Raw genomic sequence first — 20,008 nt, 5'->3', positions numbered from 1 at the left:
TCTATCAACCTTTCTACATTTCAATCATGCAGTTCTCTTAATTCTAGCTTCATCCCCCAGTGGCACCATGCTTTGCACAACATACTTACAACTTCTTGTGCTCCTAGGGTCGCTGAGCTTCCTCGAGGTGGAATGAGACGAATATAAAAAACAATCCCTTCTCTTCTAACTATAAGTTTCCCTCTTCCTCTCTCTCCATTTGAGAATACAAAAATTTTAATGTAACTGATGTTTATTTGCTCTAGCCAAGATGAGAAGGGACTGCCTTTTACCTCCTACTAACGCATACATGATACTAATGCTTGACGTGTTTTATAGGATCAGATAGTCAATTTCATGTCCAAAAACTCCCTTGGCCACAAATTACAACACACTATTAAGTATCAACTAAGAAACATCAATCTAAATGTGCAAGACACACAAGTATAGCGATTAGTCTTAGATAAATAAGAAGTCGAGAAAGAGATAAAAAGGCAAAACTTAAGATCATGATAAAAGGCAAGATGAGAAGTTTACCGGATCAAGGAGAGGTTTATTGGGTTCTCCTTTGCCGCTTCCTTTCTCCTTGAGCATGGATTCCTCGAGGACGTTGTAGGGCTTCGAAGCCAGGCCCCTGCCTCCACCACTCCAGCGCCTCCATCCTCGAGCGCTCGACGGCGTCTCTCTAGGGTTAAGGGTTTTCGGTTCGCCATGGAAGTAGCAATTTAGAGACCAGAGCAAAGAGAGACTCTGGCTATAAAAGATACTTTTTTAAGGCGAGAGAATTGCCGGGAAACTCCATTCAAAAAAGGAAAACGGCTTTTTTACGTAATTGCCACTGAAATTTTATAATTAATACTCACTGAAAATATCATCATTTCGTCGGTAAATTCTAACTAATTGCGATTGAAACACAACTTAGATATAAAAAATAAAAAACTATTTCTCCCTTACAGAAATTATTAAAATAGGTTAAAAGCTATCCAATATACTTAATATTATGAGATTAAAAAAAAAGATAAATACTTTACATTCTAAACTTAAAATATGAGGTATTTTGTCATTCACATATATTTATTAATTTTAATAATAATAATCTATTAGGATATTATGTTAAATATGAACTAAAATGGCAATTTTAAAATTTGAAAGATTTCAATGATAATTATATAAAAATCCCCCCAAAAAAAAGGTCACGAAAACAGTCCGGTTTGAAGAATATACTTGTCGTGAGTGCGTACCAAGCTTCCAGAAGTCCATTGGAAAGAGAAAGGCGGAAAAATACCTTCACCCCGAGCATGGACTGATGGATTCCATGCTGATGCCGTGCAGATTGGTTCGGACGAATTCGTGGAATGTCCATCCACGTTGTTATTGTATTAATCACACATATTTAATAACTCTTAAAACAATTATATGGTGTGCCCAAACTAACGCTAACCATATCGATTATTTATTTGTTATTGTTATTATTATTATTATTATTATTACTCGTATTATGTGTCAGATAACTTAAACATTTAATGATTCCCATGTTTTCTAAGAAAAAAGAATTCCTTAGAACTAGAACTCAAGAAATCTTCTTGGGAGTTGACTTCTCTTAGATTTGACTCGTCTCTCCCTTTTCTGTAATATTTAAGTCCTTCATAATTTCTCTTTCCATCGTACAATTCTCACCACCATCATGGAGAACAAAACCTCGTCTTCACTTGCCAATAAGAAGAGTGCAGGTTCCGAGAAGTGGAGCACACTCTCTAATAAATGTTTGCATTCGAAGTTTCAAACAGTATTTGGGTAAAGAAAACTATGTATTTACAACTGATGTATTCAAACATATACAAGGGAAATGGATGGAATCACTCGTATAAATTAGTATCAACAATGAATAACCTCTTCGCTACCTAAGATCTGCATGCATTCAGATGTAGCATTCTTTCACTTGCTCGTAAAAACATCCAAGAGTTGCTGGCCTTCTGAACTCTTTGACGACTGCTTTCTACTATGTCCATGCTTGTTTTTGGCCTTCTTGGCTTTCATTTCGCGCTTCTTCTCATCGCCGTCGACCCAAGTATAGTCAGAAGGTATATGAAAAGGATCGGTATCGTACACATCTGTGTCTCGTTTGCTTTCCTTGAAATGTGTCTGACTGGAGACTGCGGTGGCGAATTCATTTGATGGTTGTCGCTCTTCGAATTTTGTGATAGTAAGTAGGGCTCTAATTGTAGGAACTATAGGGATAGCTATCTGAAATTCATAACACAAACAATTCAGTTAAATTCTCATCCCTTAGGATTTAAAACAACCCAATAAAGAAGTCAGACCAAGAACCAACATAAGAAGAAAAGGGAAATTAAAAGATATGGGAAATTTAGTTCTGTAGACTGTTGAATTCAGCAAGACAGACTACAGAGGAGAATGAAATCATTTATGATGTATGAAGTCCAAAGAGAAACTTTGGATAGCGCGAATCTAAGACCAGCCAGAATCAAAAACCAATTTGTGTAGATACTAATACTATCATTTATATTATCTAGGACCAAATAGTCTTGATTCAATAGCTTTTGTCCATAGAAACAGAAAAGGAAGCAAAAGGAAGAAGAAGAATAGATGCATAGAACATAAGAATAAAACTGAAAAATAAGAGAGAATGGTCAATCAACAAGTCCAGGAGAATTTGTATAGATTAGATCAAAAATTCATGGAGAATCGAACACAGAGATTTGTAGATACAAGTAGAACTATGATGTGAATTTAGCGAACCGAATGCATCAGAGTACTACCCAGGGATCTCTGTGCCAAACATTGCTGAGAGATTCATACCAAGTGCCATTTCACGTATGATCTTAATTAGAAAAGAAAATGGCAATGATCAGAATAAAAGTCAAAAGGATTTTGAAAACAAATTAACGTAGAGATGACTATGAGTTCCTAAGAAACAAGAAGTCAGCAATATACCAATGAGGACTGCAAAGTTAACAACTAAATATATTAGGCCTAACCATTTTATAAGAAAACTACCACTGTTAAACAAGGCATAATAAGCAAGGAAACTTGGTTCTTGATCAAAAGAAAGATGGGCATACGTTGATCAGAAAATAAGCCCATAATCAAAATAATTATTGAAAATCTAGTGCCAGTATAACAAATCCTTAAGTACCTTGACAGGAAATGTGCCTTGGGGTAGCTTGTTTGCCAAAACATCCCTGAGCCTCCTCACAACCTTGACTTTGTCTGCTAGGACATCAAGCAAAGGAAGCAGCTCATCTGTCTTCAAAGGGAAATCTGATGTCAACCATAAAACTGGCTTCAGCCCTTTCTTGTACTCACTTTCATCCTTATTATGTTTGCCTTGTGACGCCTTCTTCTTCTTCTTCTTCTTTCCCTTTTCGTTCCCGATTCTCGTATTCTCAGAATCATCCTTCGCAATCTTAATTAGAGAAGCAAATTAGTATGAAGATATAGAAACAGTTTGTACATGGCACAATAAGCATTCTTGATCGAAAGCAGGACATTAATAATGGAAGTTTAGCGAAATCATAGCGCTAGAAGAACAAAAACAGGTACCTTGAAGGAGAATTCACCTTGTGGCAGCTTGGTCGTCAAAACCTCCCACAGCCTCCACACAGCTTTTACTTTCTTTGCTATGACATCAACCATGGGAAGCAACTCCTCTATCTTCAAAGGGAAATCTGGAGTCAACCACAACACGGGCTTCAATTCTTTCTTGACTTCCTCCTCCCCCTTTCTCGTATCCCTCGAATCATCCTTCACAAACTCAGCATCGAGTCCATTGTCCGCGCCGAAGAGATCCTCTTTGGTGATAGGCGCCCCGGGGACCCTTCTCGACCTCACGACGAGCATCACACGATGCATATCAAACACCTTCGTCTTCCAACCCCCGACCATCTCCGTAGTCTCCTGCCGCCGCCAATTCGAATGGGGAGTCAGCTCCGCGTCGGAAGCGTCGACCTTGCCCCGGAACAGCCTGGATCGAGACATCGAGGCAACCTCGTGAGCCACCTCCTCCTCCGTCGGTTCCGCCCCGGCTCCCTCGAGCGCGTCCCAGACCTGCTTCTCCTTGTGGTCGAGGACGAGGAGCGAACCCGGCGGCAATCGCCTGCCGAATTCTTTGATTTCTTTGCCTCCGCCGAGGAAGAGGAAGGTCCGGTCGGATCGCTGGATGCGGAGCCCGTCTAGGCCGGCGAGGTTCGTGTCGGCTCGGATATCGGCGCCGCGCTTCCATATGCGGCAGGTGTCTGAGGGGGCGATGCGGGTGACGAAGGGCAGGAGGGAGCTCTCGAAGCGAAAAGACGCCTCCATGTAGAAGTCTCTGATGCGGGCGAGGGAGGAGACGATACGGGGGAGGCGGCGGCACCACTTGGCCCACGCGAGCGGCTGATAGTGGCGAACTATGATTGCCGCAATCGCGTCCACGTGACCGCACGTGGCTTCCTGAAGCGCCGACCAGCCCCGATCATTCCGCAGCGACCAGTCTGCGCCAGCGGAGACGAGTATCTCGGCGGCCACCGGGTCGCGGAGGCGGACGGCGAGGTGGAGGGGGGTCTCGCGGAGGGGGACGTCACGGCGGTCGATGACGGCCGAGACGGCGTCGGCGGTGAGCTCTCCGGCGAGGGAGTCGTCCTCGGTGGTGACCTCGCCAGCTTTTGGGAGAGCAGGGAGGGAAGAGACGATCCGGCGGAGGAAGGTGTGGTCTCGGAGGAACACGGCGAGGTGGGCAGGGCTGTGGGAGTAATCGGAGACGGAGATAGAGACGTCCTGCATCTCTTCTTCGTCGTCCCTTCTTCTCTCGTAAGTGCTACGACTATCGTTCTTAGGCGATCAAATTCATTAGCTACGAGAGAAAGAGTGACCGAGTGATTACGATGGAGTTGGCACCTGGCTTGTCCCGGTTAGCTTCGTTTATTTTTTTTTAATTTTTTATTATTCATTTCTTTACATTTTCTTCTCCTTTGGAAATTCCACGCTTGCCGCCGAGAAGTTTGAAAACTTACGGAATCTTCTTCTTAACAATAAAATTAGGTATTTATGCGAATTATTTATGTAAATTATGCTCATTTTATTATAAAAATATATATATGTATATCTAATATAAAAATAAATATTGTTAATTTCTAATAATACAATCATGCTATTATAAAAACTTAGAAAAACATTTCAATTCCAATGATTGGTGTTATTATAAAATGGTATACTCTCACTTGCATATTTTTTGGTCAAATTATAAGGTGGCGAAAATAAAAATTCATATACAGTTTCTAAATTTCAGTCTAATCATAAGGGCGAATTCAACTATATTTTCTTATGTAATCATAAAATCATAAGCTAATAAGAGAGTGGATAAAAAAAATTAATACTCTCCAATATATAAAATATTAGACAACTGAAAGAATGTTAGATATTAACTCCAATATCTCTGGTCATATAACTAAAATTAATTGTTATTCAAAAAATGTGTATATGCTTTGAAAAATGAGAAGAACAAAGCTCGACAGCATAAATCTGTTAATATTAGCAGAAAATGATAAAAGGATTTAGTTCATAAACCAGAAGGAGTGAATGATAGGAAATGGACATTTCTCCAACTAGTATTACTTTTGCCTCCATTTTCTGACTAAATTGGAGGCAGACATTGGTTGGGAAATATACTCTGTAGAAGAAAACTAGAAACAACTGATATGTATATATGCATACAAACAAAACAAAACAAAACAAATGAATTAACAAATAAGAGGCGATTGACGATGATTTCCGTTTCAAAAGAAATTCAAATGGATGGAAAGCAGTAAATAGTAGCAACATCATGATGAATAACATCTGGCCACCTAAACTGCTACTTATCATTCAAAGCCATCCAACAGTTGATGGTCTTCTGAAATTTTGGAAGTTTGCTTCTTACTCATTCCACGCTTGCTCTTTGCCTTCTTGGACTTCATTCGACGCTTCTTCTCATTGGCATCGACCCAAGTGTAGTCAGAAGGTATATGAAAAGGATCGATATCGTTTTTCCAGCTTCGATCTTCGCTGTCATTAGACTGTACTTCATGACTTCCCCTCACCCACGAGTACCATGAACCTGATACAGATGCATCTGTTTCTTTTGCTTTGATCTCCTGAAAATGTGTTGGACTGGAAACTGGAGTAGCGAATTCTTCTGATGGTTGTAGCTCTTCGAATTTTGTGAAAGTGATGAGGACCCGAATTGTAGGAACAATAGGGATAGCTATCTGAAATTGATAAAAAAAGATAATGATTCAGTAAGATGCTCAGTAAAAAGGAAGTTTTCAGTTCTGAATAACTTTGATTTTAAGATTTTGTTTCACAACAAGCCAATAAAATAAACATTATGAAGAAGAACAAAGGAAAGAACTTAGTAGACTGTTGAAGTTAGTAATAAACTACACAGTTGCATGAGAATCAGCTTCTATCTTCTTTGTGGATTGAGGTCGCTTAGAACTAACTGTAAAGAGACATGACCGTTTATGGGTATGAACTAGACTAGGTCTACAGTCATCTTATTTTATTTTAAGACCAAATTGTTCCAATTAGTCAGAGAAAAGAAAGGGATAACATAGTCATCAATGTTATATAATCTTTATACTAACCCAATAAATGGACAGTAAGCAGACAAAGGAAGAAACAAGGTAACAATGGAAATAAGGAAATGAAACAAAAAATTTGATTACTTGGTTGATCTATGCCGTGTAATCTCTGGCATAGATCACAGAGATCCAGCGGGTATTCCCTTCCTGGCAAACAATGCATGGCATATCAAATCCAAATCAAGATGAGGCTCTAAAATAGGTGCTCAAGATCAGCTCCTTTCATTATTAAGGAGAACCTACTCACAAATTTCATTCTTCCATTCCTGAGATCGAGATAAGAATAAAACTATATCTTGTAAAAGACTTGCTTTAGGACCAAAACAAGCTCAAACTGAGCTTCTCGCAGACCAGTAGGAGACTGTGTGGGTGGGTGTCCTGACTAGTACCCTGTTCCGCATTGCGGGTGGATCACATATCCCAGGAAGGTTTTGCGAGTTGCTGATGTAGTGATGTTAATAATTTTCCCTTGGAAAAAAGAGAAAATTTCAAAGTTTGATCCATTTGCTGCCTCAGATATAGGCCAACCAGATGTATGCAGAAATTTACGAAAGCTAAGCAGCAATGCAGGAGTATCCTGGGAAGTAAAGAGGATGAAAATAATGCAAGTAGCATACCAAGGAATTGGATAAACAATTCATTACGCAACTCCAAAACAAATATAATGTGCCTTTCTTAAATCGTCATGACTCCAAATAAACAACGTTAGTGACAATGATATTTTCAATTTTCATTGAAAGCAAGCATCCAAAGAAGAAAATCTCTTCAATCACTATTAGCAAACCTAAAGAATATCAAAATGAAAGGATATAAACACCTCCTAATAAACCAACGCAAACATTCTAATTAAGACCGCAAAATAGGAACAAAATAATTTTTCCCCCTATCATTTTCAGAAGAGAATTATGACTGCTAACAGCCAGGCATGGCACAATAACATTACTTAAGCCCACGATAAAAGGTAAATAAATAAGTAACAAGGACTCATCTTGAAGGGCATAATGAAACTGATTAAGGAAGCCAAAGTGCAAATAGGATAGATAAAATTGGTACCTTTACAGGGAATGTGCCATGAGGCAGCTTGGTTGTCAACATCTCCCTGAGCCTCCTCACTGCCTTGACTTTGTTTGCCAGGACATCAAGCAAAGGAAGCAGCTCCTCTGTCTTCAAAGGGAAATCTGGTGTCAACCACAACACTGGCTTCAATCCTTTCTTGTACTCACTCTCATGCTTATTTTGTTGTTCTCCTGACAATGTGCTCTTCTTCTTCTTCTTCTTCTCCTTCTTATCACCCTTCTCCTTTTCCTTTCTCGCATCCCCTAAATCATCCTCTCCGAGCTCAGATCTGTGATCTTTTTCATGTCCTTCGCCGTTCTTGGAATTCCTCTTACTGTTCCAACCAAACCAGCTCTTCTTCTCTTTGGCAACGCTATTGGATTCGCAACTCTGAGCTCTCTCAAATCCTTCGCCGTTGCCATTGCCATTGCATTCATCCAAACTTTCGGGATTATCCATCCGGAGCGCCGATTCCAGTTGCATCCTCTCCTCGGCCGTCAACACCTCATCTAATTCGTCGCCATTCCTCGCCAATTCCTCCTTCTCCACCGCCGCCCCGGGAACCCTCCTCGACTTCACGCTCACCATCACATTGAGCATGTCGTACACCTTGGTATTCCAATCCCCGACCATCTCCGTCCTCTCCTGCCGCCGCCAATTCAAGTGCGGAACGAGCCCCGCTTGGGTAACGTCGATCCCCGGCCGGTACATGTTAGTCTTCGACATCAAGGCGACTTCGTGCGCCACCTCCTCCTCCGTCGGCTGCGTCCCGGCCCCTTCGAGCGCGTCGGCGATCTCCTTCTTCTTGTGGTTGAGGACAATTAGCGATCCCGGCGGCAACTCCCGGCCGGATTCTTCGATCGATTTGCCCTCGCCGAGGAAGAGGATGGTCTGGTCGGCGCGCTGGATCCGGAAGCCGTCGAAGCCGGCGAGGGTCATGTCGGCTCGGAGATCGGCGCCGCGCTTCCAGATCCGGTAGGTGTCCGAGGGGGCGATGCGGGTGATGAAGGGGATGACGGAGCTCTCGAAGAGGAAGGAGATCTCCATGTAAAAGTCTTTGATCCGCGCAATGGAGGCGACGATGCGAGGAAGGCGGCGGCGCCATTTCGCCCAGGCGAAGGGCTGGTAATGGCGGGCGATGGTCGAGGCGATGGCCTCCTCGCGAGCGCACACGGCTTCTTGCAGCGCCGACCACCCGCGATCATTCTGCAGCGACCAGTCGGCGCCGGCTGAGACGAGGATCTCGGCGGCGACCGGATCGCGGAGGCGGATGGCGAGCTGGAGAGGGGTCTCGCGGTGGGGGACGTCACGGCGGTCAATGAGAGCAGATACGGCGTCGGCGGTAAGCTCGCCGGCAAGGGATTCCTCCTCGGTGGTAACCTCTCCGGCTTTTGGGAGAGGGGGAAGGGAGGAGACAATGCAGCGGAGGGAGGCGTGGTCGCGGAGGAGGACGGCGAGGTGGGCCGGGCTGTGGGAGTACTTGGAGATGGAGATGGAGACGTCTTCCATCTCCATGGGAGAGCTCTCTCTCTCTCTACCTTCTACTTGCTTAAACCTTGCCTTCATATAGAGTTGAACTCATCGATGAAATAGTTAACACAATGGGAGGGAGGGATTCTAAATTTGCACAGAAAACCTCGGGATGGGGTGGTGGTGACTGAGAGAAACCATGGCTGCGACTCGGAGAAGAGATGGGACGTCGATATCCTTCGATATTTTACGCCATTGAAGGTGACACGACTCACGAGAGAGACGAGGAACTGTCGAAGGTTTCTACGTACTAAATCTAAATTTCAGATGAAGAGGGACAGTTATAATTTACGATAAATCACTAGTTTGCCATTCTTAGTGTGGGTAGGTAGGTTAATAACTGACTTATGGCTTTACTTAAAATAAAGGAAATGACATTTTTACCCCCGTATGATTTAGCCATATTTTAGGCTTATATAATTAACCTCCTAATTCAGACCAAATTACAATTGCTATTTTCCATCCAAATTACTATTTAAATTTAAAATCTGTAAACTATAAGAAGATAGGCTCTAATTTACTTTGTAAGGTAGATAGTTATTTTTGCTTGTTATTCACAAAATAAGATTTTTATCTTAAAAACAATCGTTGATATATTCAGTTGTATTCTTGAATAAGAGCGTAATAAATATTTTTTATATGATATAAAACAAAGAAAATAAAATAATTTTTTAATAAAACTACTATAAATACTTTTAAAAAATTGATATAAAGTAGTCGATAGGTTATCACTTGTGATGTTCAAGTAGGTTCGTGGAACATAGAGTCGTCTTCGGAAAGATCTTCTTTTTTGAACTGCTTTGTTCTCGACCTGGCTGGATTGCCTCCTCCATAATACTTAGCTGAGATCCGCTTCTCGGTCTCCACTAGTGCTGCTCGACCTTAATTCTTTTAGCAATACTGAAAATCCATTCGAAGGCAAAAGGAAAGCTTACCAATAAATATTGAATTCTCTCTAATTAGTATGTGTTATAAGATGTAATTTGAATAAATAAGAAAAGAAATTCTTTTTAAAATGAACGATGCCTGAATATATTTTTCCATATGTACATGATCTACCTAGCTTGTATAAAAGTTAAGAGTTGGTTAATAATGTATGATAGCAAACTACAAAACTTTATTATCATGTGACCTCCATCTAATGTTTAGCCCTTTTACTCATTGTGTCTCCCTCAATCACATGAGAGCCCAACGTTAACACTTTATTCTCCACGCAGCTCATGTGGCCTTGCTTGTTAAAGTTGAGCCTTTTCTACCTCTTACTGCATTAAAAAAAGCTTACAAAGCCAAGCATGGTGGAGCTTCTTTTGCAGAGAGATCTCTGTGGGTTGACAGTGCTCCCAACTCACTTGCCAAGTTGCTGTTTGGTTCCCTCTGCTTCGCTTGCACTTAGCTTTGAGGTCATTTATTAAGTTATTGCTGATTACATAATAAAGAAGCCCTTTACTACATGCATGTGGTTTTATGCCCTAACCTCTTATTTGCTTTGAGTTTAGAGGGTGTTCTTAGAATTGGTTTAAGAATCCCTAATCTAGTTCGGTAATAATGTATAAAAATTATTCTTTTTTTTTCTAATATAATTTTTAGTACCCACTCTTAAAATAAATACTAATGTATAAATTCTAATATTATTTTTAATTATTATTTTTTATTTTTAATATGACTTAAATCTATTAATTTAATATGTACATATTAAATTCCTCATAGGAAAAAATATGATTATATTCAATTCCTCGTAGCGGTTAGAATTAAAATTTAGTAAAAAAAAAATCGGTCCAAACAAACACTATTAGTGCATATGGTGATTGAAAGATGATTTTTTGGGTGCGAAGCAAGTTATTAGATCACTTACATAAAAAATAAGAGGAAATTATATTTTATCCTCCTGTGTTTAGGGGATGTAAACGAGTTGAGTCTGAGCAAGCTAGGCTTGACTCGTCTTAGCTTAGTGTAAGATGAACTTAACAATACAAGCTCTGGTCAGGTCAGACATAGAGCTGGCTCAATCAAGAAAACCTAACGACTATGTTAGTCTTATCCAAGGATAGTTATAATAGCACATACATCTTATTGATTTTTTTATATGGGACTTAATGCCTAAAGATTAAGATAGCAAATAAATAGAGTATGCTAGGAATCCCAAATTGGATTGATCAAATCAAACAATCTTAACCAATTATACTACATATAATTTATAAAATTTATATATATATATCATCTCACATATAATATAATATATCGAGCCTATTCAAGTTGAGGGCCCTAGCTCGGCTCAACTCATTTAGAGTTTAAGCCGAGGAGCTTTTGATTATATGAATTAGAAAAAAATGAGTTGGATTATATGAGTTAGAAAAAATTAAGATCCAATCCTGAGTTAATCGGATCCGAAGCAAATTCGGTAATAGATAATTTGGATCTAATTACACCCCTATGACCAATCATTAAGTAATTTAATAAGAATTTAAATCTAACTTATTTAAATATGTAAATTAGTAATTACATATTAAAATCTCATTAAGCATTTGATTGTTGCTGATGATGTTCTTGATTGTTGAAGAGTTGCCATTTCCTATTGATATGCAAAGACTAGACATGAGAGTTAAAAAAATATACCTACTCATTTATAGATCTTTATTTTTATTGTGGAATAAGCATAAGTTTATTTAAGTACAATAAAATCTATATCATTTCTATATCCAAACAATAGTTTATCACAATACTAGTTTACTAATTCTTATTCCTCTCACCTTATCCTCCATCCACCATTATATTTATCAATAAAATTTAATTACTATTCTTTCTTTGAAATGACATCATATTAATCAATTATCTCCTATTCTCTCTCCCTCCTCACCTCTTCTCATCTATCCACTATATAAGCTATTTTAATCATTTGCTAAAATATTTTAAATTTTATTATCTTTCATAGCACATCAAATATTATTATTACACTGATTTATAATTAAATATTATAATAATTTAATTTGATAAAACTTTCTTATGTAAGATAAAGTGATGAGCATAATTAAACTAGTTTGGAAGTCATTCCACTACTCAATGTGGTTTGGTTTGAATAAATTATGGACCCCACCTTATAGGGCTAAAGTCTTTATAGTTACGTGGACTCGGATAATAAGACTAAAATATTTAGTTGGGTGAACCCCATTTTATATAAAATTAGGACACGTGGACTCTTCAATCACCACTAGCTAACTACCTAAAACCGACTAATAATACATAAAATAGAATAAACGGTGGGGCCTACAAATTTAAGAGAAATTTGTTTGAATTGGTCAATTGGGGGGGTCTAAAAAAAAGGAAAATGATTGTGTCAGACTTTGATTTATAATTCTATTACTAGTTTTTGTATTACAATCACTGGGATATTTTTTTTAAAAAAAGGAAAGCCCGTAGGTTTAGATAATTCATTTACTTTGAAGGATTACAAAGACTTCATACCAATTAAAAAAATAAAAGTAAAGCAATAGCTACTTGACACAAGTTTCATATTTGACTTACACTAAACATCACTATAATTTAATTCAAAGGATCAAGCCCGAGGGCACAAACATAATAATAAAGTGAAAAATAGCCTGAAAGATTCTCGGGAGCAAAGAGCTTCTCATGTTCAGTATTGTTAGCGTAACAACTGCAGGTTCCGTCCATCTAGCAGTCCAAAACTTAGTCATGAAAAGAATCTATGGAGGCAGTGGAAGATCACCCACTCGAGACATGAATTGAAAAAAAAAAGAAAAAAAAACCAAACAACATCCAAACTCCGTAGGCATAGATTTGGTGAGGAGAAGATATGCTGCAACAGCGATGAGGTGCGACTATAAGGAGCGACAGCGACAACAGATCCAATGACAAGAGGGGAGACAGCGAACTCAGATCTAGTGGGGGGACGACATCCAAACCTAGTTCCAGCAAGGGAGGGAGTAGAAGGAGGATGGCAAATGCGATGAGGGGCAACGAAGAGGAGCGTCAAGAGGCCAAGCCCAATAAGGGAAGCGAAGTGGAGTGGCATTGGCAAGAGTTTATGGGACAAGGGTGTGGAAGATTGATTGCAATTGCAGCTATAACATTGTGGAAGTGAGAGAGGAGGGGAGGCAGTGGCGGATGGTGTGCGGCGACGTCAAAAGGAAGGAGAAATGGTGGCTATGACTAGTAGTGAAAGAGACTTCTTACAATGTAAGGGAGAAAGAAAAGGAAAAATAAGGAAGAAGCAGTCCTCCCTCTCCTAGCTCATGGCTAGGGGAGGAAAAAAGAAACCTCGCTGGCATGGCAAGAGAGAACCCTTTAGGAGGGGAGGAATAAAATCTCTACGCCAAACCCTAGCAGAGTAGGGTCGACGTAGAGCGGATATACTAGATGATTGGGTGGTGCTTCAATCACTAGGAATTATTATTTGTAAAAATATGTTTATGTTAGTATAAACTTCTTTTTATACTGGTATAGTAAGTAAATAACCATTTAAATCTATACCGCTGTGACGATACTTTTTCTCTCATCTCATTTTTCATCTAATATTTTATATTTATCAATTATTATTTTATCCTTAAAAATACATCACTTTAGTTACAACTAATTCAATCACCTTCCCTCTCTTCTCCTTATTCATCAATTATAAAATATATTATAACTACTTTTCAAAGTATTATCTTTTAATAAAACTATCATTTTAACTCTATATCACATCAAATATAATTATTATAAATTATAGTAATATACAACTAAATACTAAAATAACTTATATTGATAACTATTACAAATGCGTTTCTATAACTTATAAACTTAAAAATTTATTTCACTTAGCCTCCTAAATTATCGCTATATATATATACATACATTTTTTTTAAATTTATTTTTTACCTCGAGCTGTGATCTAAGAAAACTTTTAACCTAAAAAAGAATTCATATATATGAATAATTTTTAATTTTATATATTGTATATGGATAGTAAAAAGGTTTAGAGATATATGTAAAAAATTGTGACCTAAAATGAATTTTTCTAAGGAAAATTAGATCACTTGTGCCTGAGAAAAATTAAACGATCTCACGGGGTTTGGTTTGTAAAAAGAATGACTTAGCAGCGCGAAGCCGGCGAGTGTAATGCTCGGCTCTCAGATAGCCACCTCGATAGCTTCCTCATCATTTCCATCAGAGTCGGTCTTCTATTCGCAATAAAGCAACGAGGAGAGCGAGCGAGAGAGAGAGAGAGAGAGAGAGAGAGAGAGAGAGAGAGAGAGAGAAAGGATGGTGGAGGGATGGAAGACGACGGGGATCGAGGTGTCGGGCCTCCACTTCGCGTACGACGGGCAACCGCCGCTGTTCGCGAAGTTCAGCCTCGAAATAGCTCCGGGCTCTCGGTGCCTCCTCGTCGGCGCCAATGGATCCGGTACTACCAATCTCGTCTTTTGAAACCCTAGTCCGTTCTATTTTTGGTTTCCAATAAGTTGGATCGATACCGTTATGTTGTTAATCGAGCCGAGGATCTCCGTAGTTGGTGGACGCAGCTTCTTTTGGCATATCTAATTTTGAATAATTTGCTTCGAATAGATTTGGGGAGCCATTAGCTCTGTAGGATTCTATGCTATGGATTGTCCTGTTGTATGCTGGCCTCTTTACCTTTTTCTTCTAATTTATAAGTACACAATGTAATCTATAACTTTCGAATGGTTGTTGAAGTTCTAAAAGAGTAGACTTTCTTGATAATTTGTGGTACATTTTTCATAGAAATGATTGTCTGGCATTAAGTCGAAATGTTGCAGCAGTGAAGGAGTATAGGTGATGTTCACCGCAACATAATTACAGTAGAGAAATCATCGTTAGTTGGGAGAGACCTAATTGCAGATCTGATTGCGGAATGAGATAAGGAGATGTAATAGGATTTATTATTATAGAGCTTCTTAAGAGAGAGACCAGTAGAGTTCTAACAGATGCATTTATCTGAATGGAATCCATTATTCCATAAGATTTTTTTAAAATGTGAATTGCAAAAGAATGTGTTAAACATGGATTAGTTATTTTCTTCATTTGTTCCTTCTAAATGAGCATACAAGTAAAAGAAGGTACCAGCGATCTGGCAAGGCCTTGCCTCAAAAGTTGCTTTTGCCTTGTGATATATGCATAATTTGAACTAATTGCTGGCCTGGTTTTAAGGTAATCTAAAGACATTTTGATGAGAAAAGGAAATTTTAGGCATCTGGATGATGTGCATCTCATTATTTTGATATAGCAACATAAAATAGATTGATGCTGCACATCTAAACTATGTACCACTCGTCTGCTGCAGGCAAGACCACGTTGCTAAAGATTCTAGCTGGGAAACACATGGTCGGAGGAAGAGATGTTGTGCGAGTTCTTAATGGCTCTGCTTTTCATGACACACAACTTGTCTGTAATGGTGACCTTGCCTACCTAGGAGGTTCTTGGAGTAGAACCATTGGTTCTGCTGTGAGTTTTCTGAAACACTCGATTTCTCAGTCAAAGTATGATGTATAATCTGAACAGAAATGTTAATTGGCAGAATATGATGCATATGTGATAAATAATCTATATTAATATGTTATTATTGCAATAATCTGTCTTATGCTTAAATTTTTGTCAGGGAGATGTTCCTCTGCAAGGTGACTTCTCTGCAGAGCACATGATTTTCGGAGGTATGCTAATGACACAAAAATGCTCGTTTTGCTCCTAGTTGTTATGTAGTACTCTATATTGAGAATACATCTTCTATGTTTATAAGTTAATTTTTATTGATAGAACTATCAGAGAGAAGTTTAGGCCTTCTAATATGTCCCGTAATTTTGGTGGTTCAGTGTCAATTGCCTCAGCTTCATGTGTTGGTTGTCACCTCTTAATATTGATTTGCTCTTGTTCTTTGTTTATCTTTGTTAAAATCTTCATGAGTTCATGCTGAATTTGTATAATAATACGTTCCTTTAACAGGTTTAGAATTTAGTTTTGTATTTCTCCTAGGTAAACTCTTATAATTGAAACAAATGTAAGGCTTGCATGAGATTAGAAACTCGAATGATCTTGTGCTTTGAATTATGTGCAGTTGAAGGGATCGATCCAGTTAGGAGAGAAAAGCTGATTGATCTGCTTGATATCGATCTGAACTGGCGTATGCATAAAGTTTCTGATGGGCAGCGTCGTCGTGTCCAAATTTGCATGGGTCTTCTTCATCTGTACAAGGTAAAATATTTTTGCTGGTGGTTCAGACGTCAGTAGCATATCGTTGATCCAGAGTTTTGCCTACAACTTTAAGTATATATTTCTTAGAAACTGCATTCTCAATCTTATAATTAATCCATGGACATGACGCAAAGTAAGAACAAGGTAACAAGGGAACCAAATTCATGGAAGATTTAGAATTAAGATCCAGCTTTGATAGCAATGGTGTTGCTCAGATATTTTACCTCTCTTAATTTCTTGGTGGATAAGTGGAGTAGGTTTAAAGTACCTAGAAGTCAATATTTATGAACTACCAACTTTCTATTATTCTTACCTGTTCTGTCATCTATTATCTATTTTTGTCTAGTGCAGATTATCTAGAAGTATTGTCTTCTTAACATGATGAGAGCTGCAAAAGAGAACAAATATATATATATATATATATAAGTTTCCATAGATATACGACCTGTCAGTTTTTCTATACCTGTACATAAAGAGCTTGGATTGTGTATTCCGTTTTTTTAGTCTATGGAGAATGTAGTGTCAGTTCAGGATGTGGGAGCATTTCTGCTGTGTGGTGTAAAGTTATATCCTGTAGCTTTTATTGATTTTTTGAAATCTATGGAAATTCGTAACTGGCATATGTTTTTGAGGATTAGTTAATTAAGCATGACTGTGATCAATCTTTTACTTGTGAAGAATATATTCCATTATATATGCACTTCTGAACCTCTGGAAGGAATGCAGGTTCTATTGCTTGACGAAATTACAGTAGATCTAGATGTTGTCACAAGAATGGATCTGCTTGAGTTCTTCAAGGAAGAATGTGAAGAGGTAAATTTTGGATCATTTGCAAATTTTTGAATTATTGTCCGAGATTTTCCAATTTTCTAACCGCTGTAGTTTTATTGCAGAGAGGAGCTACCATAGTGTATGCCACTCATATATTTGACGGATTGGAGACATGGGCCACTGATGTGGCTTATATCCAAGATGGTGAGTTGAAAAGGTCTGCAAAACTGTCCGACGTACACGAGCTAAAAAGTGCCAACAACCTGCTCTCAGTCGTCGAGTCATGGCTCCGATCTGAGACCAAACTTCCAAGAAAAGAGTCAGTTCCCTCTTCCATCAAATCCACTGGTACCTCCCCATTTGGCTCATCTCCATTTAGATCATCCCGACATATGGCCTACTATCGTTGATTACTCCGTAACTATTTTATATGTTGTTTCGAGGTTGTCCATAACTCGATATTCTAAGTGTTCCAACTATAAATTTCTTCTTTCTGTGTATGACTCTACTCCTAATAAACGTCTTAAATTGTATTCCATTTATTTGCCAATAATGATAATAAGAGTAAAAGCCTTTTATTGTTTATAGCGTTGAGATGGTAGAGAGCCCACTACAGGGGCATGCCAAGTATCTATTAGCCTGTGTGACTAAAATCTTTTTCATCTTCTGTTAGAGGCTATCCTAGATGATCTTTCACTGTCAGATGTTTCACTTATGATGGCAACTTGATACCAGAACACATCGTTTTCATTTGTTGCATGCTTAGTGATCAACCTACAGGGAACTCATTCTTTCATATACTCTTTCTTAGATGTCATTGTAGTAAAAGCAATCCACTCCGCGACAATGCTACCAAGTCAAGCAGTCGTGTACGCATTAATTGGCTTACATATGTCAATATGCAAGAAAGCCCCTTTGTGAGGCCGACTTGTAGCCTTGTAGGTTTCTTTACTGCTGCTACTTAAATATTTTTTAAAACTTTGATGAGTAAGATCTGATGTCACATTTTACTGATCACAAAGTAATATATTCATCGCTAGATGCTCTGAATGCTAATATTAGGTTTGTCACACAGACGTTTAGTCAACCATTAGAATTTTTTATGACGTATTATCCTTCTATATGCGTAGGACGTTACGTAAAAGCCTCTGAGATGCTAAGGCTGTCAAAGTAATCAAGCTGCAAGATTATAACAGATACAAGTAGGGGCGTAATTTAGCGGAGCTTGATCGAGCCTAACTTTGATCACAAGTAGGGGTGCAATCAAGCCGAGCTTGATCGAGTCTAACTCTGACCATAAGTAGGGGAGCCTAGGACAAGTACGGGTGTAATCAAGCCGTGCTTATTTGAGCCTAACTCTGATCACAAGTAGAGGCATAATTGAGCGGAGCTTAATTGAGCTTAGCTGATCAAACTTGCATTAATATCATTTTAATTCGAGCTAATTTTAAATTAATTTTAAGTTTGAGTTAAGTTTGAGCCTAAACAATCGGAGTTTGAAATAAAATGAGCCGATCAATAATCAATTTCAAGCCTTAGTTAATTTAAACCTAATTTCAAGCTTTCGAGCTTGATCAAGCTTAATTTAGGCTTAAATTAATATATTATGCTTAAAATAATGTCTAATTCAACTATAAAATATAAACATTAGAAAAATATAAACTAATAGAACTCTTCATGTATTTAGAAAAAAAATATGATAGGATTAGAATAGAACTAAACTTTATAAGATCATAGTATATAACAATTCACTTAAGCAAATTTTAGAACATAACAAAAATACAATATAATATGAAAAATAATATATGAAGTATTACTTATACATATATAATTTTGAGTTTTATCGAGCCGTATTGAGCCGGTTCAGATATTTTGACAGCTTTATGCACAAGATATATAACACCAGAGAGCTTGAATTAGATATCACATTAAAATTTGATCCAATTCAGGCTTGGTTCAAATTCAAAGTAGGTAAATTTGAACCTTACTTAAAATCAAGTTTGATTATACTCAATTCATAGGGCCATTAATAAGATCCAACAGAACTTGGGACGTAAACTTAGTCTAATGAGTAAATTAAGACGATTAGGGTTTCCAATTACCCTTGGCCTAAGAGATGACCAAGAAAGCCAATAGGACTTGGAGGCCTATTTTATATACCAGAAACCCTTGAGGTTGTCTCCCAGATGGAAGGCTGGCTCATTCACTGGCGATGTTTACTAAGTTTCTTCAGGTATCCTTCTTGAGCTGCCATGCTTTTGATCTCCACGTGCTTGGTTTTGCATGCAATGTGGATGAATACAATCATATGTGCCATTTCTGGGGATATAACTTTGAATTTAGTCTACGACAAGAATTGTGGCATTACTCTTTAATAATATTTAGAGATAATTATACTTAGATCTCTTAGATTCTCTTAACTATTGCCCATTTTCACAGATTTTCTCACTTATTTTTCATCACACAACAACTCCTTCAATAATGTAAAATCTCATAAGATTAATTTTAGATCCTTTAGGGGCTATTTTACCCTAATTTTAGAGAAAAGAAGAGAGAAAAAAATTTGAATAAGCTGATCAGTTTGACTTTTTTTTTGTTAAAAATCATAAAGAGAGATGTAAAAAATGCCTATAGTGTAAGAGTCTGTTTAATTAACCGTATAATTTAACAAACAACACCGTAACATCTATCTTTTTTTGTTTTTTAATTTCGTTGTTGTTGCTTGATTAAGTAAAAACAGTTGAATTGACCAAGTAAAACTGGGCAAATCCCCCCCAACTCCCCCTCCTTTGAGGGAAATCCCAGTCTTTAATCGAAGCCATCACTACCAGGATGACTTCGTGTTTTGTCTT

At 38.2% G+C, this 20,008-nt stretch overlaps 3 protein-coding genes across 3 annotated transcripts; 1 reads left to right on the top strand and 2 right to left on the bottom strand.

Moving 5' to 3' along the window:
• Window positions 1-1,644: 1,644 nt before the first annotated feature.
• Window positions 1,645-4,895, bottom strand: LOC140770337 (uncharacterized). Its single transcript, XM_073111487.1, has 3 exons — window positions 3,544-4,895; window positions 3,137-3,406; window positions 1,645-2,223 (listed from the first exon to the last, which is right to left on the bottom strand). The coding sequence occupies exons 1-3, from the start codon at window positions 4,759-4,761 to the stop codon at window positions 1,915-1,917; spliced, it is 1,797 nt and encodes a 598-aa protein (XP_072967588.1). The 5' UTR covers window positions 4,762-4,895; the 3' UTR covers window positions 1,645-1,914.
• A 655-nt stretch (window positions 4,896-5,550) lies between these two features.
• Window positions 5,551-9,435, bottom strand: LOC140770417 (uncharacterized). The gene is made up of 2 exons (XM_073111607.1): window positions 7,653-9,435; window positions 5,551-6,224 (listed from the first exon to the last, which is right to left on the bottom strand). Exons 1-2 carry the CDS (start codon window positions 9,219-9,221, stop codon window positions 5,838-5,840), a joined length of 1,956 nt encoding a protein of 651 aa, XP_072967708.1. The 5' UTR covers window positions 9,222-9,435; the 3' UTR covers window positions 5,551-5,837.
• Window positions 9,436-14,371: 4,936 nt separating this feature from the next.
• Window positions 14,372-17,739, top strand: LOC140770308 (ABC transporter I family member 19-like). The gene is made up of 6 exons (XM_073111440.1): window positions 14,372-14,583; window positions 15,481-15,641; window positions 15,796-15,847; window positions 16,249-16,385; window positions 17,112-17,198; window positions 17,279-17,739. The coding sequence occupies exons 1-6, from the start codon at window positions 14,442-14,444 to the stop codon at window positions 17,564-17,566; spliced, it is 867 nt and encodes a 288-aa protein (XP_072967541.1). The 5' UTR covers window positions 14,372-14,441; the 3' UTR covers window positions 17,567-17,739.
• Window positions 17,740-20,008: the final 2,269 nt, after the last annotated feature.

This window comes from Typha angustifolia, chromosome 11 (assembly GCF_048772165.1).
Source record: "Typha angustifolia cultivar Huaian chromosome 11, ASM4877216v1, whole genome shotgun sequence".
Lineage (NCBI taxonomy): Eukaryota > Viridiplantae > Streptophyta > Magnoliopsida > Poales > Typhaceae > Typha > Typha angustifolia.
The sequence above is the reverse complement of the archived record's forward strand: the minus strand, read 5'-3'. Positions and strand labels throughout refer to the sequence as shown.